This window comes from Xenopus laevis, chromosome 1L (assembly GCF_017654675.1).
Source record: "Xenopus laevis strain J_2021 chromosome 1L, Xenopus_laevis_v10.1, whole genome shotgun sequence".
Taxonomy (NCBI): domain Eukaryota; kingdom Metazoa; phylum Chordata; class Amphibia; order Anura; family Pipidae; genus Xenopus; species Xenopus laevis.
Genome location: NC_054371.1, coordinates 6,311,707 through 6,338,346, shown reverse-complemented (window position 1 = coordinate 6,338,346; position 26,640 = coordinate 6,311,707). Strand labels below are relative to the sequence as shown.

The 26,640-nt window shown below is 37.8% G+C and overlaps 1 protein-coding gene across 1 annotated transcript; it reads left to right on the top strand.

Moving 5' to 3' along the window:
- Nucleotides 1-404: 404 nt before the first annotated feature.
- Nucleotides 405-24,327, top strand: LOC108704767 (vomeronasal type-2 receptor 116). The gene is made up of 5 exons (XM_041583380.1): nucleotides 405-718; nucleotides 2,506-2,797; nucleotides 3,967-4,794; nucleotides 7,803-7,926; nucleotides 23,423-24,327. The coding sequence occupies exons 1-5, from the start codon at nucleotides 405-407 to the stop codon at nucleotides 24,325-24,327; spliced, it is 2,463 nt and encodes an 820-aa protein (XP_041439314.1).
- The last annotated feature ends 2,313 nt before the right edge of the window (nucleotides 24,328-26,640 follow it).

Here is a 26,640-nt window from a genome sequence, read left to right as displayed (position 1 = left end):
TGTGTCTTTAGCCCTTGTTTAAATTATTGTTCTAGATTATTCTAGGGTAAAGTCTTTATTCAATAGCCTGTGCATGTGTTCTTCATCATATTTACATCTGCATCTATAGAAACCTTTCACTGTAAATAGAAGTTGCAGCAGAGATACAACATCTGAGAACATCTTTGTGATTCAGTTAAAAAGAAGTTAATTTAGAGAAAATAATATAGTTATTTAAAGGAAATACATTTGGAATGTTATTTGCATGGCTGTGGTAAACATATCAAATCTGGAATACACACACTGGAGTATTGTCAGGAGATTGTGTGTAAATCTTCAATCTCTTCTCTATAAAATGAGGGTTGGATTGGCCAGTCTCCTTACTCTGTTCTACACATACAGCCCTGTCCTGGATCCCCTGTACCATGAACCACCGTTGTGGCAATACTCTGCTCTTCTATCAAAGATACAGTGTTCTGTGTAAAGCTATAGGATATATGGATTTAACTGAAGTTTTCACAATTCTGATACATCTCATGTCAGTCCTGTATGCTGGATATTGTTATTCTGGAGATAAAGCCATGAATCCTTCTTGTAATCTGGAGATTATCAAGACACTTGAGGACTATGAATATATTCAAGAAGGAAATATCATGATTGGAGGAGTGATAACTGTGAATGCGTTGGTGTCTCGTTTCAGAAATACACACAGTTATGATAAATTCATGTTGTGTCTGAAGTAAGTGCTATTTTTTTTATTAACATTGAATACAGGTTTTGTAATTCTGGTTTGTGGGAAGAATGTTCAGGTAGATGCCCAAAAGTGGTGAGGATGTGTGCTGCCCTGTACATGGCTGTTTCTACATATATTGCCACAATATCTTCTTCCAATTGCTGATTTTATTGGTTCCCTTTTCTGAAGACATCTCAAACATGTACCAGTACAGTAGTGTCTGGAGAAGCTCAGTTTATTTTTACTGATACAAAAGTACATTTGGTACATTGTCCTGGCTGGAAGAGATCCCTATTCTAGTAAGCTGCTATTTTCTTTCTGACTGAGCTCCCTCTTCCAACAACAATATTTCCATTTTATTCCCTTTTCAGTTCCCAAAGCAAAGCTCACTGTCGTAGTGCTGTCTCTCTGCTCTGTCCTTAAAGGGATCCTGTTATGATTTTATGGTGTAGTTTTTATTTCTAAATTACACAGTTTAATTGCAAATAACTCTCTCTACAACATTTCATTCCTAATCCAACAACTGTACTTTTTTTAAATTGTAATATTGGTATGTAGGTGTCCATCTCAAGTCATTTTGCCTGGTCATGTGCTTTCAGAAAGTGCCAGTGCTGCTTTATGACAGGCTATTATTTTTTACTACTGAGTGCTGTTCTTATATATACCAGGGAACTGTTATCTGGTTACCTTTCCATTGCTCTGCAGTCCAATTTGCAGAGCAGCAGTAAAGCGTGACTGAAGTTTATCAGAACAGAAGTAACATGATTGGGGGCAGCTGGGAAACTGACAATATGTCTAGCCCCAGATTTCAAAATTAAATATAAGAAAATCAATATGCTCTTTTGAAAAACGGATTTCAGTGCAGGAGTCTGCAGTAGCAGCACTATTAACTGATGCATTTAGAGAGAGAAAAACTTTACCATGACAGTATCCCTTTAACACTTAAATTCAATTCTATAATGCTTTATTCTTAATGGCACAAACATCAACAAATGGATGCCCTTATTTTTTTTTCTTCCATTTTTATAATGTACAGAATATATATATATATATATATATAAAGTCACTTTGGTTTGTGTGTTTGACACCGAATAACTAAACCCAGATATCCCACTTATCCCATTTAATACATAAAATTGCGTCACAGCATCCCATTCTATTAAAGTGTTCACTATTATGAACAAGGGTGCATTGGTATGATAATGAAAAGGTTAAATGCATTAAATGAGTAAAGATGACTTTAGATTACACAGTTTCTTTAGTTAATCCCGAGCCATGACACATTTAACACACAAATTCAAGCGGCTTCATCTGTATATATATATATATATATATATATATATATTGAAGAAGATGGATCTCTCTCCAGATGAAGTAGGGTAGTGGACAGTGCTGGCCTAATCCTTGTTTGGAGTTGCATTTATAGCACCAGACAGATAGGATTATGTAGCCCAAGTACCTTAAAATCCTTCAAAGATTGAGAGAAAGGTTAATACCTCTCTGACTAAGCCTACAATATAGGAATCTCAATTGGTAGAAAAAATACCTCCTTTATATAACCAACATAATCCATGTCCTGTTGGTTGTTACATTGAAGAGCCAAAGTGTCATGAGATGGTGCAAGACGACCCCATTGCATAACTCTGAATTGTTTTAATTAGGTCCACAGATAGATCTATTTCTGAGATTAATGGATGCTGTGGTTTTGGAGTGGAGATGGAGACCCTTTAAGGAATTAGCAATAATATTACATGTACAATAACTACATTGTAGAAATTATATAAATTTTTTAGGCCAAGTCCCCAAAATTACAAATATCTTTTGGATTTCCGTTACTTCATCAATGAATTTAACAAGACCCTATTCTTGAAACAAAACCTGACGCTGGGATACCACATATATGATTCCTGTGGAGATGTATATAAGGCACAGAGGAGCATATTACAGATATTATCTGGACTCAGAGACCCAATTCCTAATTATTCCTGTGCAGGGAAGAGAAATATTGTTGGATTTATTGGGGATCTCACCTCAGAAACAACAATTCCCATTGCTCATATACTCAGTGTGCTTGGCTATTCTCAGGTAAGAAACATAGGCCCATAAAATAAGCATAGCTCTATATTTGCACATGTGCAGTGAGAAAAGTTGGTGTAGTCCAATCCACTCAATGAATCATATAAATACTGCTGTTTTATGTCACTACTTGACCAGTTTAAGCAAATAACCTGATTTCCTTTTGCTTCATTTGAATTTGTTCTGGAAGTAATTTTGTAGTCTAGTGAGATACAATCAGAGTCTTATGTACTTGCCTAATAATATTATTATTTTGCTTTATCTCTGTACTATGGGGATCATTAGAACAGTTATTTGTTCCAGTTGGTAGAACTAGGGAAGGTTCATAAAAGAGAAACAGGAAGATCACTCACATATAATATTCCTGCACTCTACTGACAAAGGGAGGACTTGTTCCCTCAGAAACATTGATTTTTCACTCACATGTCAGTTTGTGGCTTGAAATAAAAGGCGGAATCATAAAATTATATGTAAGTACCATTTTGGTTTCCATGACACGGTGATGTCCAGTCAAGACTTCCATTGACCCAATACACTATAGAATAGAAATTAAGGAGGAATGTAGCTTAGAATTATTAGAACAAGTGAAGGGACAGTTATACTGTATAGACTTATATAATATAATATTATATCTATTTATATGATATTATAAATATATATTTATATGATATTATAAATATATATTATAACATTTAAAGACACTTAATATTAGAGACCATACACATGTCAGCTCTGCCGCTAATTCATTCATGGTTGTACCATACAGATTTTATTTGGGTGCAATGTGCCTGGGACACATTAAAGGTCAGTGTTAGGGTTAGTGTCTGGTTATTCATCACTAATCTCAGGAATAAAAAGAAATAATGGGGGACTACAGGTGGAGCAGACTTCAGTGGTTCATGGCTTTCAAGATTCAGTGAATAGTAATGATGAGCCAAACTGTCCTGTTTTCCAGTGGTGAAAACATTAGTGAAAGTGTGGAAAATGGTCATTTTATTGACACAGTTTCTTCTTCATCTTTTCTCTGCATAAGTTTTTTTTTTGGCGAAACTAATGGAGGAATTCAAGTGCAGATTCATCATTTGCTCATCCCTAGTGAATAGTGCTTGTCTGCTTTATGTGTTGTGTTGACTGAAGTATACCATCTTTTTCAGTGTGCAGCCCTTTTGTTTTTACAGATCAGTTATGGAGCTACAGACCCTTTCCTCAGTGACAGAGCCACCTTCCCATTCTTTTTCCGGACAGTACAAAGTGAGGAAAGCCAGTATTTTGCTATAACACAATTACTGAAATATTTTGGATGGACCTGGGTTGGAATTATTACATCGGATGATGTAACTGGAGACAGAGCTTATCAACTGCTTACAAAGTATCTCTCCAGTGAAGGCATCTGCATTGACTTCACAATAAAGATCCGCTATGGCGATTCCCATAAACATTATCCTTTGTATAGGGAGATCATCCAGAGATCCTCAACCAGCGTTGTTATTTTTTGTGGGATAATGAATATGGAGAATGCAGAAAATGTACATGAACTATCAGATCTACTTAGTGAAAAGACCTTTATCTTTCCATCTAACTGGTTATATAATAGCCTGGCTCTTGGTTATGCACTTACATTACTTAATGGGAGCTTGATATTTATGCAGAACAGGGCAGACTATACTAAAAATAATCTCCACTTCAGACAGTTCCTGGAAAGTGTCCATCCTTCAGCATACCCAGATGATAAATTGCTAGAAGACATTTGGATGTTCTATCACTTATGTTTGTCAAAAGATGAAAAAAGGAATATTTTACATGAATTCCTTTATTCACAACATCTTCATAAATGCACAGGAGCAGAACGACTAATAGATATTAATGCCTTTGATGATGAATTTCATACGTTTAGTATCATGGTTGCAGTTCATACCTTGGCTGTAGTGAGTGACGGGCTGCATTATTTGCAATTACATAATCAGCAGAATTTGGGAACTAGCAAGGTGATCCATTATAAGTATCAGGTACATTTTAGAGATTATGGTAGTTTATCATATTGCATGCTGGTAAAGATGGCACTGTGTTGTTGTGTTAAGCATTGGCCCCTTGCAGATCTGGGAGATTTTCTGGATGAAGGCACTATATTCATGGAATGTATCCAGGGGCCTGAAGTTGCAAGACTGCCCTGACTTTACCACCTGCCTTTGGAGTGCTTTGTAAAAGAACATTGCCCAGATGCAAGAGCTCATAAGCACAAAGGGGCACTATATTAAACAATTGTTTGTTCTTCCACTGCCATTGGGTCACTGCTGTTTTCAATCCAATATGTTTCTCTATTTAGAGGTGGAATAGAGTCCATTGTTATGCAGCAGAGGGAGGTTAAAGGATGCCTTTTCTCTGAAACATGTCTTGTCACTGATTGTAGCCACATATCACTTGGACACTTTTATTGGCAGTTTGTTTCATTAGTTGACTCCATGTGGTTTTTATAGGGATTTAAATTATATTTCCTATATGCGGACAGAAATAAATTCTATATTAATGACAATAAGCAATTACTTAAAGATGAGCTAGTTTTAAGGATAGGAATCCATTGTGACCTGCGTGTTCTGCCACTTGCTAACTTGTGTGTCTGAATGACAGTTAGTTTGTTATTTCTTTCCATTTAAGTCTCAGATTATTACATATGTTTGTACATCCTAGGTCCATTCTTGATACAGAGGGTGTGTTATAATTATACAGCTCTGAGATGTTGTTTTTCATGAGCTTGGAAAAGTTGCATCTCTTGCTTAAATGAATCAGATTCAGATTAGGTTTTATTATCATCACAAATATATAAAAATGCACAGTGAGATGAAATTAAGAATTTTCAAAATAGTCCAGTGTGCAGAAATAGACGATGTGGTCTATGTTGTGATTAGTTCACTAGTGGGTTATGAAATGGAGTTCCCAAAATCTACAATTATCTCTTTTGTTGTTTCAACATTCAGATTCCCATTTATCAACATTCTTGTTTTAGTGGTTTTAGAAGCTTTGGAAACCACTAATAAACTCATTCTATCTAAAACCATGAATGCCATGTAATTCATTAAAATATCCAAATGTAAAAGGAACAAACCAAAAAAAAAGATGAACAATGTTCTGAGAAATATTAAATCCTCTAACCACATCTCCCATTGACTTCTATAAGCCCTCAACTACAAATGTTTGTATTAGAGATTTTGTGATTTTTATACTTTTTTTGTTGAAAAAATAAAAATGAAAAATAGAAATTTGAATGTTAGTTAATTAGCCCCTTAGTGATGGATTGTATTCCTCACACCAAACTGCCAGCTCTTTACCCTCTTCTCTATAAATTATTATTATCAGGGATGAGACCTACTACAAACTTTATAATTTGATTAGAGATAGAAGGTGCAATACAGTCATATGTAATCGATATGAAGCAATAGAGATTTGACATTTTTGCAGTGTAAATTTTCTCTAAATTTTTACATCATTTTGATGTGGTTTTATGAAAATATTAGCAGATGGTGAAATGTGGAATTTTGCTATTACTCCATACTTGGTGAAAAGAAATGCTAATCCCTAGTAGTTCAAATATGAAATCTTGTTGGGGTCCATTTATTAAACCTCAGTTTTTTCTGGTCAAGATTTTTTAGGGGAAAACTCAAATTTTTTGTGGGGAAAAAAACTATTTTAGAGATTTATTATACCAAAAAGCTGCTAAAAATCCAGCCATGTAGAAGCCAATTGCAGATGTCCCTGAAGTTGTTTCTTGATACTGTGATCTGAGCTGAATAATCCAAAAAAGTCAACATTTTCTTCCCATAATCCAAAAAAGTTGAGTTTTCATAATGTCAAATGTACGTTACAAATTCATGCTCCATTTTGTTTTGACGTTTTGTCTCTCAGATTTTTTTGAGAAAAATGATTGATAAATGAGTTCAATTTGTGGAAGGTAGTTTGGTTGGCTTTGTTTTCATAAAAAAAGGAGCTAATTTGAGTTTTAGTAAATAAACCATAAGTGTTATGTTCTTGCTCTTCATCTATCTTACCATGGCATTCCTCTCCATATACTTGCCTAATCTGAAACTTGATTGATTATAAATGTTGGAAAAAGGAAGTGCAAAAACGATCCTACTATCCCTATCATTTAACTCAAAGACATTTGCTTGAAACCAAGATCCTACTGTACAAAAACATAGATAATAATTCATTGTGTTAGTCACACAAAACGTACAGTTTGTTTTGCCCATATTTCATTTATTTAAGAGCAGTTTTGTATAGATGGTTTATCTCATTGTATTAATGGTGTCTTCAACTGGGTTCAGTATAAACAAGGAGAAGAATTCCCAAACACAATGCAATGCTTGTTCATTATAAGTATAGTTAGTTCCCATTATAGATGCAATTGAGACATTTCTTTTATATGTTAAAAATGACAAACTAATAAAATGAATGATTGTCCAACATTTACTAACCCTGACATTTACTTGCCATCTAACATGTCCTTTACAGATACACCAACTTCTGAAAGAAATGCAGATTCAATTCCAAGGTCAATTACTGAAATCTTTCAATGACAATGGGGAGTTTGCTTCTCCCTATCAGATTACTAATTTCTATGTTCAGCCTAATCAACAAGTAACAGAGACCAGAATTGGACAATATGTAGCCTGGGCCCCGAGAGATCAGAAACTCAATATCACACTGGATACAATCAGATGGAAAACAACAAACAACGAAGTAGGCAAAGATTTCTTCATCTCTTTATTTTTCACTTTAAGTGAAAGGGTTTCACAAAACAGAAACATTAAGTAAAAATAGGACAGGTTAATTGGGAGCTCTGATTTAATTTGCCTCATTCTTTCTATCTCCAGTAATACATGACTATGTAACTGAGTAGACATACTCTATTGTGAATAGTCCAGTTCCATGTTAATGAATACACAATTATTTGGCTCCACATTGTTCTCCACTTATTGGTAAGAACCCACCTAATTCTCAGTTTCATACATTTTGATTTTAGATTCCAAGAGCTCAGTGTTCACAAAGCTGTCTCCCTGGCTTTAGGAAGGCAACAAAGTCTGGAGCCAAGTCCTGTTGTTATGATTGTGTCCTGTGTTCCGAAGGAGAGATCTCCATTGTTACTGGTATAACTGCATGTAAAATGGTATTGTGTTTGATCTTGATCCTTTCATGAAGAAAAAGTGTAGGTTAGGCAATAGCTAAATTAACATTGCTGGTTTAACCCTTTCCCTGCCAGCCATTTTGTACTAGATGCGAACATCTACTGCCAAGCAGTTTTTAGACATTTTGTACTCTTTCACTTTAAGGGCCTTTCTTGGGGTGGTCTTTTAGTTTACCCAGTATAACAATATATTGTTTTTTTCAGGAGAACCTGAACTTTCAAAATATGCAAGAATTTTGGTGTAATTCTACTTCTGTAAAAAAATATAGGCTTCTAAGTGTCTAATAAAATGAAAAAAATCACATTTCACAAAGAACAATCACATATATCAGAAACATCATTTATTTTATGTACAAGAACACAGCTGATTTGGAAAGGTCTATGCCTCCTGAATGCGGCAATACCAAATATATATAGTTTTATGGAGATTTCTCACTTGTATAGATCAAAATCTACAAGCAGTACACTACCAAATTTGCAAAGCAACACTCCCCAAACGGCATACTTCTGATTTCAAGGCCAAACATTCCACTAACAATAGGTTTACCCTAGAAAACTACCCATTATTAGAAAGAACAGATTCTGGTGAATCAAAAATGGGTAAATATATCTTTGTACTCCAAACTACAAAGTTGCAATTGTTTCCTAAAGTTATAATGTTTTATAGAAATTGGTGAATTTTTTGAAAAATGACTTCAAAGCTTCCACTCTACAGCATCATATCTCCCACTCATCATTAGGTATCAATGTAACACACCCCAAATATGAAAGCCTGGGGTTCACTGAACAGTGTGATGCCCAATATGTATAGGTGTACCTAAGCATGTGGTGTATAGGGGCCCTAAAATATAGACACCCCATTTGAGTTATCTGTTCTGTTATGCCAGATACTGCTAAATCAACACATTTACATAGATTGGGGGGGGCAAAGTTAGAAAAAAGTACGTTCACCCCAGAAAACCATATATTTTTGGAAAGTACACATTCCCCTGAATCCAAATTGGGTATGCATGTCTTTCTACTCCAAAGCACCAAGCTGCAAAACTTTCCTAAATTAGGCAATTTTAGGGACATTTTCAAAAATCACCTCAAAACATCCACCATGCAGCATCGTATTTCCCACATACTATTGAGTATCAAGATAAATCTCCCCAAATATGAAAGCCTGGGGTCCCCTGAACAGTTTGATGCCCAATAGGTATAGGTGTACCCAAGCACGTGGCATATAGGGGCCCCAAAATGAAAACCCCCATATGGTCTGTCATTTCAGGTGCTGCAAAATCAACACATTTACATCGTTTTGGGGTGCGGCAAAGGTAGAAAAAAGTACGTTCACCCCAGAAAACCATATATTTTCGGAAAGTACACATTCCCACGAATCCAAATTGGGTATGCATGTCTTTCTACTCTATAGCACCAAGCTGCAAAACGTTCCTAAATTTGGCAATTTTGGTGACATTTCCAAAAATCACCTCAAAACTTCCACCTTGCAGCATTGTATGTCCCACATACTATTGAGTATCAAGATAGATCACCCCAAATATGAAAGCCTGGGGTCCGTTGAACAGTTTGATGCCCAATATGTATAGGTGTACCTAAGCACGTAGCATATAAGGGCCCCAAAATGAAGACCCCATATGGTCTGTCATTTCAGGTGCTGCAAAATCAACACATTTACATCGTTTTGGGGTGGGCAAAGATAGAAAAAAATACGTTCACCCCAGAAAACCATATATTTTCGGAAAGTACACATTCCCCCGAATCTAAATTGGGTATGCATGTCTTTCTACTCCAAAGCACCAAGCTGTAAAACAATCCTAAATTTGGCAATTTTGGTGACATTTCCAAAAATCACCTCAAAACTTCCACCCTGCGGCATTGTATGTCCCACATACTATTGAGTATCAAGATAAATCACCACAAATATGAAAGCCTGGGGTCCTCTGAACAGTTTGATGCCCAATATGTATAGGTGTACTAAAGCACGTGGCATATAGGGGCCCCAAAACGAAGACCCCCCATATGGTCTGTCATTTCAGGTGCTGCAAAATCAACACATTTACATTGTTTTGGGGGGCGGCAAAGGTAGAAAAAAGTACGTTCACCCCAGAAAACCATATATTTCTGGAAAGTACACATTCCCCGAATCCAAATTGGGTATGCATGTCTTTCTACTCCAAAGCACCAAGCTGCAAAACTTTCCTAAGTTTGGCAATTTTAGGGACATTTTCAAACATCCCCTCAAACCATCAACCCTGCCACATCGTATGTACCACATACGATTGAGTATCAAGATAGATCACCCCAAATATGAAAGCCTGGGGTCCGCTGAACAGTTTGATGCCCAATATGTATAGGTGTACCTAAGCACGTAGCATATAAGGGCCCCAAAATGAAGACCCCATATGGTCTGTCATTTCAGGTGCTGCAAAATCAACACATTTACATCGTTTTGGGGTGGGCAAAGGTAGAAAAAAATACGTTCACCCCAGAAAACCATATATTTTCGGAAAGTACACATTCCCCCGAATCTAAATTGGGTATGCATGTCTTTCTACACCAAAGCACCAAGCTGTAAAACAATCCTAAATTTGGCAATTTTGGTGACATTTCCAAAAATCACCTCCAAACTTCCAGCCTGCGGCATTGTATGTCCCACATACTATTGAGTATCAAGATAAATCACCCCAAATATGAAAGCCTGGGGTCCTCTGAACAGTATGATGCCCAATATGTATAGGTGTACTAAAGCACGTGGCATATAGGGGCCCCAAAACGAAGACCCCCCATATGGTCTGTCATTTCAGGTGCTGCAAAATCAACATTTACATTGTTTTGGGGGGCGGCAAAGGTAGAAAAAATATGTTCACCCCAGAAAACCATATATTTTCGGAAAGTACACATTCCCACGAATCCAAATTGGATATGCATGTCTTTCTACTCCAAAGCACCAAGCCAGAACCTTTCCGAAATTTGGCGATAAAGGCAGCTGTTTTTACATTTCTAAAAATATTGCAATTGCCCACATTTATCTCACCCAATTTCTTACATACAATTAGAAAACACCCTAGATATTGACACCAAGGGTTGACTGAACAGTTTGATGCCCAATATGCATAGATAAACCAAAGCAGTTGGCATGTGCGGACCCCAAATAAAAACAGTGCATATGAATTTTCTCCTCTGCCGTTTCGCCTTTTGTGAACAAGGACCTGTTACTGAGCATTGTCTGCCACAAGATCCTCCTAACAGCACAAAGATCCCACAAAACCATATATTTTTGGAAAGTAAACATTCTGACGAATCCAAAATAAGTAATTATGTCTTTCTATTCCAAACTACCATACTGCAAAGCTACGCTAAATGCAGCGGTTTTTATGACATTTCTGAAAATTGCCTAAAAATATTGCAATTGGCCGCATTTATCTCACCCAATTTCTTACATACAATTGTAAAATACCCTAAATATTGATGCCAAGGGTCTATGGAACAGTTTGATGCCCTGTATGCATAGATATATAAAAGCAGCTGGCATGTGCGGACCCCAAATAACAACAGTGAATTTGACTTTTCTCCGCTGCCGATTCGCCTTCAGTGAACAAAGACCTATGACTGAGCATTGTGTGCCACAAGACCCTCCTAACAGCACAAAGACCCCCCCAGAGCCATATATTTTTTCAAAGTACACATGCTGACGAATCAAAAATAGGTAATTATGTCTTTCTACTCCAAACTACCATACTGCAAAGCTACGCCAAAGGCAGCGGTTTTTATGACATTTCTGAAAATTGCCTAAAAATATTGCAATTGGCCGCATATATCTCACCCAATTTCTTACATACAATTGTAAAACGCCCTAAATATTGACGGCAAGGGTCTACGGAACAGTTTGATGCCCAATATGCATAGATATACCAAAGGAGCTGGTATGTGCAGACCCCAAATAAAAACAGTGCACATTCTTTTTTCCGCTGCCGATTCGCTTTCTGTGAACAAAGATCTGTGACTGAGCATTGTCTGCCACAAGACCCTCCTAACAGTACAAAGACCCCCCAGAGCCATATATTTTTGGAAAGTACACATGCTGACGAATCAAAAATAGGTAATTATGTCTTTCTACTCCAAACTACCATACTGCAAATCTACGCTAAAGGCAGCGGTTTTTATGACATTTCTGAAAATCGCCTAAAAATATTGCAATTGGCCGCATATATCTCACCCAATTTCTTACATACAATTGTAAAACACCCTAAATATTGATGGCAAGGGTCTACCGATCAGTTTGATGCCCAATATGCATAGATATACCAAAGCAAATGGCATGGGCAGACCCCAAATAAAAATAGTGCATATGAATTTTCACGCTGGCCAACTCAGCCCCGACTGCATTATGTGCGGTAAGACCCCCAAACTGTAAAAAAAAAAAAAACCCAGAAACCCCATATATTTTTGGAAAGCACAAATTCTCACGGATCAAACAAAGTAAAAAACATATTTCTATACCAAAACACCAAACACCAAAACTATACTAAAGATACATAAGCAAAACAGAAAATAATATTCAATAAAAAATCACAGAAAATGCAATAATGATAAAATTACAGCAAATAAATACAATTATACAGGTGTATAGGTGTGTATAGGTGTGTGTAGGTGTGTATATGTGCGAGTATATGTGTGGGTATATGGGTGTACAACAATTAGTGGGAGAAAGAAGTGAAAAATTGAAAAAGCAAAAAAAAAAGACAAGTTTGATAAAAACAAATGTGAAATAAAGCAAATTTTGTACCTGGAAAGTCTCTCTTTCTCAAGCAACACTGGAGGACCGCAGCAGGAAGGCTCCCAGACAGATCAGCACCAGTAGAGAAGGGGGCAGTGCTGGTAGGCAGCCCCTAGAAGCAGCCACGTGTCTGATGTCGGCGCTGCTTCTGGTCATGTGTGGGGCGGTCGGTGGGGCGGTCGGTGGGGCGATCAGTTGCCTGCAGGCAACCCGGAGCTCGTTGCCTAGGGAGAGCCAAGTGATCTGCGGCTTGCGATGCTAGGGAAAAGCCGCAGATCACAGAAGATTTACACATGCGGACATCGTACATGCGCACATCGCACAAGGTACGTGTCCATGTGGTCGGCCATCTTGGGGTCGGGTGGGGGGTCGATCGGGGGGCCCAGCAGGGGATTGAGGACCCTTTGCCCATTGCCTAGGGGCTTGCCAAGTGATCTGCAGCTTTTTCGCTGCATTGCAAGCCGCAGATCACACAAGAATACCGGAAGTGCCAAACAACGTACTATGTACGTGTTTGCCAGTCTGAGCCTTGCCTGCCAGAACGTACGGCGTACGTTCTTGGCAGGCAAAGGGTTAATGCTCTTGTGTGTATTCTTTTATTTATGTATGTGTAAATTTATTTGTAAAGAGTTGCAGCACTGTACAATGCATAAAAGTGCAATATATATAAAAGTACAATATAAACAATATAAAAAAGTACTCAAAGGGAGGACAAGTCACTTTAGATTAAATATTACTCAGTACACAGAGCTCATATGATTACACAGAGCTTATGTGCAACTGTATGTGGTAAGAGCCACAGTAGGAAGGGGGTCCCTGCCCCGCAGTGTGTGGGAGGGGATAAAGGGCACAAGGTAAATGCATTGTCCAATAGGTACCAGGACTAGACTTATGTTCTAAAATGTTCATAGGAAGGGAAAATGGAGGTGGAAATATGGTTGTAGGTACTGTTAAGGACTGGGAGGACCAAATGTTGTTTTTCGCCTCTGGATCAACTAGCAGTTAGTCAGGTTATATATAAATTTAAAAGGTTGAATTTGATGAAATGTGTTTTTTTAGCCTAACTTACTATGTTACTATGAGATGTAAGAAAGGTAGGAAGAGAACCAGGATGTAGCTTGGTCCCGGACACAAGTTGAATTAGAACAGAATGGTCAACAGTTTCAAAAGCAGAAGATAAGTCCAGGAGAATGAGAATAGAGTAATGTTCCTTGGCCTTAGTAGTGTGGAGATCATTTGTAACTCTACATAAGGCAGTCTCAGTGGAGTGTGCAGGTTGAAAGCCAGACTGTATAGTGTCTAGCAGATTATTGGTGCAGAGAAAGTAATATGAGAAAAGACCTGACGTTCCAGAAGTTTAGTGGTTAGCGGTAAGAAAGAGACACGGGATAATTAGACAAACAGGATGGGTCCAGTGTAGACTTTTTCAGATTGTGCTTGACAAAGGCCTGTTTAAACAATGAGGGGAAAGTACCAGAAGTGAGTGAGTAATTGAATATACAGTGTGAGTAAGTGCTGGACAGGGGCACACTGTTTTATTACTGGTGACGGCATAGGATCAAGTGAGCAAGTTGTTGATGGGGACGACAAGAGAAGTTTTGAGACTTCAGACTCAGTTATACGATCAGAAGAGCTGAAAAGGGAAAGAGGAGATTTAGAAAGAGTAAGAATGTTAGTATCTGAAGGGTGGGGAAATTGTGGATGTAATTGACTTTGCTTTTAAAGTAGTCAGCAAAGTCCAGGGGGACATGTTTAGATTTCAACGTTTCATTTGTAGAAGATGGAGCAGTGAGTTGAATATTGAAAACAACTGTAGTGGGTTGGATTAATTATTTTTTATGAGTGTACATGTTTAGCCTGGGTCATGGCAGTACAAGGCAAGTCATGAGTAATTTAAAGTGGAGGAAGTCGCTTTTGTATGGGATTTCCTCCACATGTGCTCTGCCACTCGGGTGCAGGACTGCAGAAATAACGTCTGGCCATTCATCCAGTGACGGGGATTGTGGGCCCAACTGCGTTGTTGCTGCAGAGGGGCATGGGTATTGATTTCAGCAGACAGAACCAAGTTGTAGGTATTTACCAGTGAATCAGTATCAGAGGAATTAGTGATGGAGGAGAAGCTAGAACTGAGAGAATAAGATAGAGCTCTTATATCAACAGTGCGGGTGTTACTAACCAGTATTTTTGGCTAAGTCTGCAAAATAGAAAAAGAGATAAGATGGTGATCAGAGAGAGGAACAGGATCAATGTTGAATGAATGTTCTGTTTTTTAGTAAAGACCTGATCAAGAAGTGACCATCCTGTTGCTGTATTTGTCCACTGATGGAGAGCAAAGGAGGTGACTAGATGGAGAAATTGTAATGGCCGTGACTGGGAGGGGTCATGGATGTGACAATTGATGTTACCCAATATAATTGCAGGGCTGTCAGAGCATTGGAAAAAATTGCGCTCTCTGCACTAGCGTCGTGAACCCCCCCGACCCCCTCCTGCGCAGAAAATGTGAGCGCCGTGAGGAGGGGCGGCAACGGAAGGCCGTCTCAGGCGGCATAAAGGCGCGGATCGGCGCTGATTGTCATTCTGAGAGAGTTAGGTCTCAGTTAGGGAAAAGAGCTTAAACAACTTAAAGCAGAAGACAACATGAATTAAAGTGGATTTGTAAGTAACAGAGTGGGTATTAAGAAGCACACAGGAGAAGGGGAGATGAGCAGAAGGAAGAGTGGAAATTTGAATAAGATTACAAAGGATAGCAGCATTTGTGGTGATGGCAGATAAGTATATGGCAGGGACCTGAATTAGTAGAGATATTGATGGCAACAAGTAACAGTAGAAGAGAGAGTGAGAGCAGAGAGGGATATATTATGATAGAGTGGAAATAGTCAGCTGGAATTGTAAAGGAAGAAGCTACTTTCAGAAGCACAAAGATAAATGAGAGCATAGACAGGACTAATTCAATGTAATACTCCAATACACTGCAGCACACTGTAGAGTAAATTCTTTTTTTTAAATAAGTGAATTTATTGGCTGGTAGTTTTTGAGCAGACAACTAAGTGGCAATGTTTCGGGCCTCACAGGACCCTTTATCATGTTGTCTTCTCAAAAACTATAAAGCCAATAAATTCACTTATTTAAAAAAAACTCTACAGTGTGCTGCAGTGTATTGGACTATTACATTGAATTTGTGGATTTAACACTGTTCGAGCACCTGGTCCTAAGGGACTCATCACGCAAGGTTAGAGCACTCCATTATTGTGTGGAAGCATAGACAGGACTAGTGACATTCTGCCAGTAGATCTTGAAAATTAGATTCCAGTTTACTAAACAGAAAGGCTGACAAATCTTTTACTGTGGCTCCCTTGTTGCTCTTCTTGTTAAACTCCTTTTCAGATCACTTGTGAATGATTCACTTTAAAGGATTCACCCTTGTGCTGCTTTCCCAAATGATTTCTTAAGAAATACAGATGAAGCCACTTGGATTTGTGAGATAAATGCGTCATGACTCATGGTTAATTGAAGAAACTGCGTTATCTAAAGTCATCTTAACTCATTTAATGCATTTAACCTTTCCATTAGCATACCAAAGCACCATTGTGAACAATGGTGAATGCTTTAATTAGATGGGATGTTGTGACGCAGTTTTCTGTGTTAAATGAGATAAATGGGATATCTGTGTTTAGTTATTCTGTGTCAAACAGACAAACCAAAGTGGCTGCATCTGTAGGGAGATCAGACTGGGCCACTCCTGGACACATGACTGAGGAATTCCAGCTGATTGCAGCCACTTAACTAACAAATAAAATCCCTCAGCCATGTCACGGGACGAGAGCAGTGGAAGAGTGAAGATAGTCCCCCAAGCTTAAAGAACTTTACAAGGGGGGGTTATAAAATCAATTAATTGGGCGAGCAAAGGAATATTGGCATGATAGATTGGAAAGTAAAAGTACAAGAAATAAAATAATTCAACAATTACCTATAATAAAAGTAATAATGCAATATTCAGGGCCATAGTACAGATGGATTTGAAATAAATAGTGCAAATATTACCTGTAAAATTCTGATGGGCTAATCTGACCTGTTTCGCTTCGCCAAAAATTAGCAAAATTATGACATTTTCCAAAATACATTGAAGTCTATGGGTGACAACATTTTTTTTCAAATTGCAAGTTTATTGTGCATTGACATAGCATGAACATTGATTCTACATGGTTAATAACACATGAGAGCCATGTAAATCTTTAAATAAGCACAGTCATCACAATAAGGAAATATTACATCATAGAAATTATATGCTTAGGTAATAGTAAAAGGAAAAAGATTGTGGAAAAGAGAATATAGAAAACAAAGACCTGGTACATGTTGATATATCGGATATTCAACCCTTGCTAAGAGGAAAATCTCAACCAAAGAGAGTATTCAAATTTATGGATGTCAGGAAGCATCACTCTGTGGTTCTTGGGTAGAATGCCAAGGGTCCCATATTTTCGCACATTTGATACTGGTTTCTGGTGTAGATGCCGCCATTCTCTCAATGCTCTCTCTGACTTTTAGTTGCGAAATGAGATGTATGTTTGGTGTTACAGGTTGCTTCCAAGTTTGTGCAATCAAGGTGACTGCTGAGTTGAAGATATGGAATAATAGCTTTTTGTTGTTGAGGCCAACTGTATGTTCTGGATATATCTGGAGAAGAGCTATTTGCCTCCAAACTTCCGGAGTTTGTAATTGCTGTTTATAACATTCCGAGATGATAGCTTTACAATTCCATGCCTTGCCACATAGGTGTTCCATATCTGTGTTGTATTGGGTTTTAGGTTCACATGAGGCCTTAGTTCTCAAAAGGTGAACTATTTGAAGATAAGTATAATGGTGAGACTGTGGTAGGTCAAATCTTTCCACTAGATCTTCGAACCTTTTGAGAAAGTTTGCAAAATAGAGTTGGCCGATATTATTAATCCCTCTGTCTTCCCACTCTTGAAGGTTGACGTTTGGAATTATGTATTTCAGTGCTGTAAGTGGGGTTAGTATTGACGGAGAAACTTTAACATTGAGTTTTTTAGCTAGAATGTCCCAATAGTGAAGTGAGAGTTGGGTTGTTGGTCGCAGAAGTGTGTTCCTAGGTCTGCTATGTTTAGGAAGCCAAAATAGTTGAATCAAGTTCCTAGTCTCTAGCTGAACCTGTTTCAAGGTCAACCTAATTCCTTATAGATGAAGGGGGGTGTAGGCAGCCACTGTTTCCAAGATTGTTGCAAAATAGTACATTTTAATATTTGGAATTCCCAACCCCCCGGGCTTCCTAGAAAACTGTGAACAACTGTTCTAGGGGGCTTATTTACCCAAATGAATCTGTTAATAGTACGTTGCATTACTGGTTAAGGTTAAGTATGAGTCTCTCCAATCAAATTTATAGTAACATAGTAACATAGTAAGTAAGGTTGAAAAAAGACTTGTCCATCGAGTTCAACCTTTTTTTTTTTTTTTTTGTTTATTAACTACCTATCTGCCAGTTGATCCAGAGGAAGGCAAAAAACCCATCTGAAGCCTCTCCAATTTGCCTTAGAGGGGGAAAAATTCCTTCCTGACTCCAAAATGGCAATCGGACTAGTCCCTGGATCAACTTGGACTATGAGCTATTTCCCATAACCCTGTATTCCCTTACTTGCTAAAAAGCCATCCAACCCCTTCTTAAAGCTATCTAATGTATCAGCCTGTACAACTGATTCAGGGAGAGAATTCCACATCTTCACAGCTCTCACTGTAAAAAACCCCTTCCGAATATTTAGGCGGAACCTCTTTTCTTCTAATCGGAATGGGTGACCTTGTGTCAGCTGGAAAGACCTACTGGTAAATAAAGCATTAGAGAGATTGTTATATGATCCCCTTATATATTTATACATAGTCATCATATCACCCCTTAAGCGCCTCTTCTCCAGCGTGAACATCCCCAATTTGGCCAGTCTTTCCTCATAGCTAAGATTTTCAATACCTTTTACCAGCTTAGTTGCCCTTCTCTGTACCCTCTCTAATACAATAATGTCCTGTTTGAGTGATGGAGACCAAAACTGTACGGCATATTCCAGATGGGGCCTTACAAGTGCTCTATACAGTGGAAGAATGACCCCCTCCTCCCGTGACTCTATGCCCCTTTTAATACAGCTCAAGACCTTATTTGCCCTTGATGCTGCTGACTGGCATTGCTTGCTACAACCAAGTTTATCATCTACAAGGACTCCAAGGTCCTTTTCCATAATGGATTTGCCTAGTGCAGTCCCATTAAGGGTATAAGTGGCTTGGATATTTTTACATCCCAGGTGCATGACTTTACATTTATCAACATTGAATCTCATTTGCCACTTAGCTGCCCAGATTGCCAGTTTGTCAAGATCCTGTTGCAAGGATGCCACATCCTGGATGGAATTAATTGGGCTGGATAATTTTGTGTCATCTGCAAACACTGATACATTACTTACAACACCCTCCCCTAAGTCATTAATGAACAAGTTAAATAAAAGTGGACCCAATACTGAGCCCTGGGGGACCCCACTAAGAACCTTACTCCAAGTAGAGAATGTCCCATTAACAACCACCCTCTGTACCCGATCCTGTAGCCAGTTTCCTATCCATGTGCAAACGACTTCATTAAGCCCAACAGACCTTAGTTTAGAAAGCAGTCGTTTGTGGGGCACAGTATCAAACGCTTTGGCAAAATCCAAATAGATCACATCTACTGCCCCCCCACTATCCAGAATCTTACTTACCACATCATAAAATGCAATCAAATTCGTCTGACATGACCTATCCTTCATAAAGCCATGCTGATTGTTGCTCATAATGCCATTCATTAGGACAAAATTTTGAATGTGATCCCTTAACAAGCCTTCAAATAATTTGCCCACCACAGATGTCAAGCTTACTGGCCTATAATTGCCAGGCTGAGATCGTATATCACAAGCTTATATCATTGCAATATACATTGCGGGATATTAACGGGGAGTGCTTGTGTTTTAGAATGATTTATTTTAAACCATGAGACTGCCTGAAAACTTTCTATTTGTTTGAAAAGGTTGGGTAGCGAGATTATTCCCATGTATTCCCAGTTGACCCTACTGAACGCTTTTTCTGCGTCAAGCGACAACAGCAGTGCAGGGATTTGTTGTGTCTTCAGTATATGTGTTATATAATGGATCCTTCGTGTACTTTCTGAGCCTTGTCTATGGAGGATGAATCCTACCTGATTAGGGTCTATTAGGGAGGGAAGGATTTGGTTAAGTCTTTGTGCCAGAAGTTTGGTGTAAATCTTAAGGTCTGTTATTGAATGAGCTATTGGGCGGTAATTTTGGCATAAGTCTTGACGTTTTCCTGGTTATACATGAGCTTGGAGATATTCCTGGTAAACAAATCCCAAATCCACAATGCTTTGGAAGACTTTAAGGAGATGGGGTTGAAGTAGCTTTGTAAACACTTTATAGTAAGAGTTAGAAAACGCATCTGGGCCTCGGGATTTGTTTATTTTTAGGTATTTTATAAACTTTACAATCTCCTCTACTGATATTGGTGCATTCAACATTTCGAGTTGTGGTTGAGAAGTTTCAACTTACAAAAAAACGTCCTAATAGTACTAAAATTTGGTTGCTTTAATGTACCAATTTTAAGTTATACAAGGATGCATAATATTTAGCAAATTCCTCTGCTATTGCTTTAGGGTCAGTTAATTTCCCTTGCGCAGAAGTTAGGTGGCTAATTCTGGCTTGAGCTTGTTGTTTTTTAAGTTGGTTTGCAAGTAGCTGATCTGCTTTATTTCCCTTAGTGTAATATAGTTTTTTAAGCAGTTTTAGCCTATAAGCAGTTTTTGCTGTGATGATTTCATTTACTTTACTTCTTAGTTCAGCTACCTCTTTTAGGTGAGGAGGTGTATTTTGCTGGTATGCTTGTTTTTCTAGATCTCTTAATTTTGTTTCTATTTGGAGTTGGGACTCTTCTCTTCCTTGTTTAAATTTCTTTGCTAAGGAAATGAATTCACCCCGTATCACTGCTTTGTGCGCAAGGCAGACTGTCTGCGAATTTACTTCACCCCTGAGTTTAGGTTAAAGTATTGTGTAATAAGCTGCTCTATGTGGAGTTTATTTTCTTCTTTAAGCAACAACCTATCATTTAATCTCCATGGTAGTTTATCTCTCAAAGAAGTGGTGTTATGGATTTCTATTCCTATTGAAGCGTGGTCCGACCATGTCCTTTACCCAATCCAAGTTCGTGTGGTTTGCGTGGTAGTTTGGGGGTCTGCCAGGAATGCATCAATCCTTGTATGTGTCTGAAAACGAGGGGAAAAGTAAGTATAATCTTTGGCTAACGGGTTTTTGGCCCTCCATACATCAGCCTTTGTGTGTGAAGTGGACTACTGAATGTTTTAGCCTGATTCCTTTGTGCTTGTGAAATAGGTCTCCCCCTACCTTTCAAAGCATCAACGCTGGGATCAGAAATCATATTGAAGTCCCCTGCTATAACACATTTCCCAACCCTGTACTGGAAAAGTTTTGCAAAAACATTTTTCAGAAAGACATTTTGATTTTCGTTTGGGGCATAAATGTTTATCAAAGAGCATGTGACATTACCCAGTTTGCATATTAACATCAAGTATCTACCTGCAGGATCAGCATGCATGCCTTTAAACTGGAATGGCATGTTGGATGTGACTAGGATTGAAACCCCTTTAGATTTGTTATTAGCATACGCATGATAGTTATTTTATTAAAGAATTTAGGAGGAGATATTTTACAAAAATGTGTTTCTTGACCAAACAGAATGTCTTTTTTAGACTTAAGCGTCATTAAGAATTTGATTACGTTTATTAGGGGAGTTTAACCCCCCTACAGTTAATTGAATAAAATCGTACCATTTTTTTTAAAGGAGAGCATGCTGTTCCCTAATATTGACATTACATCCCAATACAGTGAGTAAATATAAAAGGAAGAAAACCGATATATCCATGTACCAAGAAATTAAAAACAAGCAACATTTAAAACTAGATTAAACAAAAAAGAGATATGTAAGCCATACGGTGCATAAAGAGCCAATTTGGCATATGTGGTTATCTGATGGAAACCACTGAGCGACTCCAGAGATCTTGCTACGGAGTCTGTGGGGTAGGAGAAAGATGTCAAAGTTTTGTTTCAAAAGGAGTTGAAGTGATATGCAATATCAAAGCCAGCATGGGAGAGAACTGTAAGCATTCAGGAGAGCGTGACACTGTTTGCCATTCTTTTTTTTTTGCAGCTTCCTCGGTGTTTGTGGAGTATTTGGACGTCTACTAGGCGACTCGTTGTCAATAGTCAAGGGAAGGTCCCACCTTGCCAATGTTTTTTTGGCCTCACTCACTGTAGATAAAGTGGTAGGTGTTCATTGCGTTGAATAATTAGTGACTGGGTATCCCCAACGATATGGGATATTGTTGTGCCTTAGTATTCTGGTTATTTCTGCAAAGGCTTTGCATTTCAGCAGAGTTGCAGGGGATAGGTCCATATATATTTCTAGGCCAACTGTCTTTTTTGCGAGCCAGAGAAAGTAATTTATCCCCTGTTTGGTAAAACACAAACCATGCTAGCACATCCCTAGGTACATTGTCTGGAGCTGCTCTGGGTTTAGGAACCCTGTGTATAGGGTCAATTGCTAATTCCAGGGCATGTAGGTCTGGGAGCACTGTTTTAAGCAGATCAGTGATGTATTGTTCCAGATCTCTAGGGAGTATAGCCTCTGGGATGGCTCTGAACCTTAAATTGTTCCTTCGGGACCTATCCTCTAAGTCTGTCACTTTATCTGAGAGGCTCTGTATTTCTGTCTGGAACTTGCTTTGAGCCTCTTTTCTCGTTATGGGCTTCAGTGAACTCACCCATTTTGTCCTCCAAATGTGCCGTGCAATCTCCAAGATCCCTGATGTCCTATTTGAGTTCTTCAGTGAGTTGTTTGAGGTCACACCGCAATGTGTGCTTCATGTCCTGAAGTATTTCTTTTATCTGTGCTCGGCACCTTAAATTATAGTGTGAGTTCAAGATGGCATCAGCGTGAATTTCCTCACGCGCAGCTTTAGCTGAGGCCGAATGGAAGAAAGTGGTGACAACTTTTTGTTGTTTTTTTTGCGTCTGCTTTGCCCTAGTCACCTAATCGATGCAGCGCTGTAGTTTTGTACTGTTTGGGGGAGATGATCTTTTATTTCTCCCTCGGTTTTTCCTTCTTTCTGATGGAGCGCTCAGCCTAAGCGTCCATCCCAGTCAGCAGGCAAACTCCACCCCCCGATGACAACATTTTTTTGATGTGCGTCTAGGGGCATCATTTTTGCTGCAAAACTTAGCAAACTCATCACTTCTGTAGAATAAACAGAAAAGAGACTCCTAGCAGGATCATTTTCTTTGAGGTCATGTAAGCTGTAGTCAGAATGGATTGCACCATAGTGGAAGGGGGTCCAATGTGCTATGGGAAATTATAGAGGCTGGTGGAGTGTAAGCTCATATTCTCTGCTTATGTCCCAGTGCATGTCTCACTGTATCAATGTATGTCACTGCTAATAACAATCATCTACTCAAGTAATACCTTACATATCTGCAAGTGCATAACTTCCCCTGTTAAAGTTACATCTTAAAATATGAATAAATACTTGTTATAATAACATCAGCCATGTATTTTGTTTTCTTTGCAGACAGTGACAACTGTTTCCTTTGCTCAGACAAGGAATGGCCCAACGAGAAGAAAAATCAGTGTATCCCCAAATCTGAACACTTTCTCTCATATACAATTGACATGATTTCTGTGGTTTTCACATTCATGTCACTTTTCTTTTTTGCTGTAACAGCGATGATATTGACAGTTTTTATTAAATATCAGGACACCCCCATTGTGAGAGCCAACAAGAGGAGCCTGAGCTTTCTCCTCCTTGTCTCCATCAAGCTGAGCTTCCTTAGTGTGTTTCTGTTCCTCGGTCGCCCTGTGGATATAACCTGCATGCTGCGTAACATCACTTTTGGAATCACCTTCTCCATAGCTGTCTCTTCTCTCCAGGCCAAGACTATCATGGTTTGTGTTGCTTTCAAAGCCACCAAGCCAGGGAGCTCATGGAGAAAATGGGTGGGAGTCAAACTGTCCAATTCTGTAGTCTTGTTCTGCTCATCCATTCAAATAATAATCTGCATGACTTGGTTGGCCATTTCTCCTCCCTTTCAGGAACTGGACCTTCACACTTACCCTGGAACCATCATCATTCAGTGCAATGAGGGCTCAGCTATTGGCTTTTACTCAGTTATTGGGTATATGGGGCTTCTGGCAGCTGTTAGTTTTGTTTTAGCATTTTTAGCTCGGACATTACCGGACAGTTTTAATGAGGCCAAGTACATCACTTTCAGCATGCTGCTCTTCTGCAGTGTTTGGATCACAATGATCCCGGCTTATCTGAGCACCAAAGGCAAAAACACTGTGTGTGTGGAGATATTTGCCATACTCACCTCAAGTGCTGGACTTTTATTCTGTATATTTCTTCCAAAATGTTACACAATTTTGTTTAGACCTGATATTAATAAAAAATCAAATTTATTTTTAGTCAAAACCTGAAAATGTTCCAAATATAATTTATGTATCAGTTTTTTTTAAATCCAATGCATAGCATTTATATTTACATCAAAATGTAAAAGTGGCACAATTTTAAGCCAGGGCCAATTTAGATAATGTTGGGTATGTAATTGAATATAGTATATCTATATATAGTAGTTACCGATTACTATAAAGTTTTTGTGCTTCTTCATCTGCCATATTTAAGGCCTCTTGAATTTTTTTTTCAGATCTGTTTGTGATTTTGTCAGGATGCAGTTGGTCTGTTCAGATCAGTTCCTTAGTGTCCTTGACTTTGTCTGCTGACTAGAACTAGTTTAAGGTTTATTTTTTATTCTTTTTTACAGAATCCACTGTAATCTATTATTGTCTAAAGAATCTAGAACTGGTGTGGAGAACTTTACACTTTACACCAAGACTGAAGATCACTCTGACACATTGATGAATACATAGCTAAACGGAAATTGTTATCTCTTAATTACCCTGTTTTATGAAAAAGCACTTTCTCTTTTTTTATGCAAACTTCAATTGTGTCGTATAATGCTTTGTAAAGAAACGATTCAGAATTAATTTATCTTATTTACTTAATTTATCTTATGTCACTTTAGCTGTAAAATCACTGTAAAATCTACTTTTTTCTAGAAATAAATGAAGCCACTGTAGAAATTGTGTACCTTTAATCACAGGTATTTATCTGTTCAATATTTTTCTGATTTTCCTGATTTTCCTTTCAATCTGTGAACCAGGTATACCTGTTTTAGAAAATATATGTATTTCTGGAAGTTCAGATAATTTTTATTCAACTTTTCTACATAAAACAACTGAGCTCATGTCAAAAGGGCATATTTGTGCTCTTAATAAGAAGTTACATTTTTGGGTGGGAATACCGTTGTTGACTAAAGATTGATTCATACAAAAATAGATACGCAACATTTTGCTATGTGAATGGTTGACATTTTGGGGCCAATTTATTAACGTTCATATTTTTCCTTTTCCACAAACTGAACTTTTTATTGCTAAAAATTGTGTATTTAAATAGTTACTCTAAAACAATGGATTTTTTGTAATTTATTAAATGTAAAATCCACAAAACACGCTGATATAAAACATTGCCACATAAAAGCTGCAACGGTCATGTAGAAGTCAATGGAGCTATCCGTAGCAAAATATTTTACAATAATTTTATTTTGAGGTTTTACAATTTCTTCAGGATTTGTTTTGCTTGTAAATGCACAAAAATTCTTACATAAATGAGGCTTTTGAGTTATTTTTATTCATTTATTTCATTATTCATTGATTTTATTCATTCACAATTTTTATTAATTTAAATAAATAAGTAAACATATGTGCTTTTAATTGTGATTTAATTCATGTTAGAAATAAAAACTGTAAAATTACACAAATGCAAATTCAATAATGCCCTAAGTGTGTATAAAGCTTAGTATTGTATTGTGGTGTTTGGGTAGTAATGTTTAAAAAACATAGTAAACAGCATTGCTATAATTTTTAGCACAGCAATAATAATGAACATTTTATATCTAATAGTAAACATTGAGCCACATATTTTGACTCCCATATTGTGAAGGCTTGCTGTTTACTGGTGTGATAACTTGACCATTTTAGGCCGATTTTGTGTGAGAGAGAGAGAGATACTGAAGTTAAGGATTCTTGTAGGAAGTATATGGGGGCAACAAAGAGCTTTGCATAAATCTGATTATTTGATATAAAAAATCATTGTTTCTGTGAATTCAGTGAGCACTGCAAAAAGAAATAAGGTGCTGTGTGCCAATTGAGTCTCACATATTACAACGAGAATGAGATAAAAAATATACAGGTTTTTGATGTTCTTGATTTTTTTTTGCTCAATTTGTTATATTTTACAAAGAAATATATTTTATATAGAAATAATCACACAGAATTATCTATAGCTAAATGTGCATGAAGGAGCCAATGTGCATGATAAGAGACTAGTGATGGGCGAATGTATTCGCCAAGAGCAAATTTGCGGCGGATTTCCGCATTTCCCCGCAAGCGAAAGTCAATTACAAGATCCCAGTTGTGCCTATTTCTGGACCATTCTTCTTGTACTTATGAATGCAACTGGGCTGACAATAAAGAGTGAAGTTTTAGGGCTCATTCTTAATACATGTCACTATAGTCAATTTTGCTCTATGTGGTTTTCAGTGAGGATTACTAGTGTATGTACTTGAAGAGGTTCATCTTTATCTATTTTATATTTGAATTTTAGGTTTCTTTTTTGCATCAATCTGATAATGATGCAGTTGTTGGCACAGAGACAAATGATTATCATTCTCT

Bases quoted from the DNA above. Each gene is read 5' to 3' on its own strand.
- LOC108704767 (XM_041583380.1), top strand. From the start codon at position 405: ATGAACCACCGTTGTGGCAATACTCTGCTCTTCTATCAAAGATACAGT. The intron at 4,795-7,802 runs GTACATTTTAGA...TTTTGATTTTAG, and splicing joins TGATCCATTATAAGTATCAG to ATTCCAAGAGCTCAGTGTTC. The intron at 7,927-23,422 runs GTATAACTGCAT...TTTTCTTTGCAG, and splicing joins AGAGATCTCCATTGTTACTG to ACAGTGACAACTGTTTCCTT.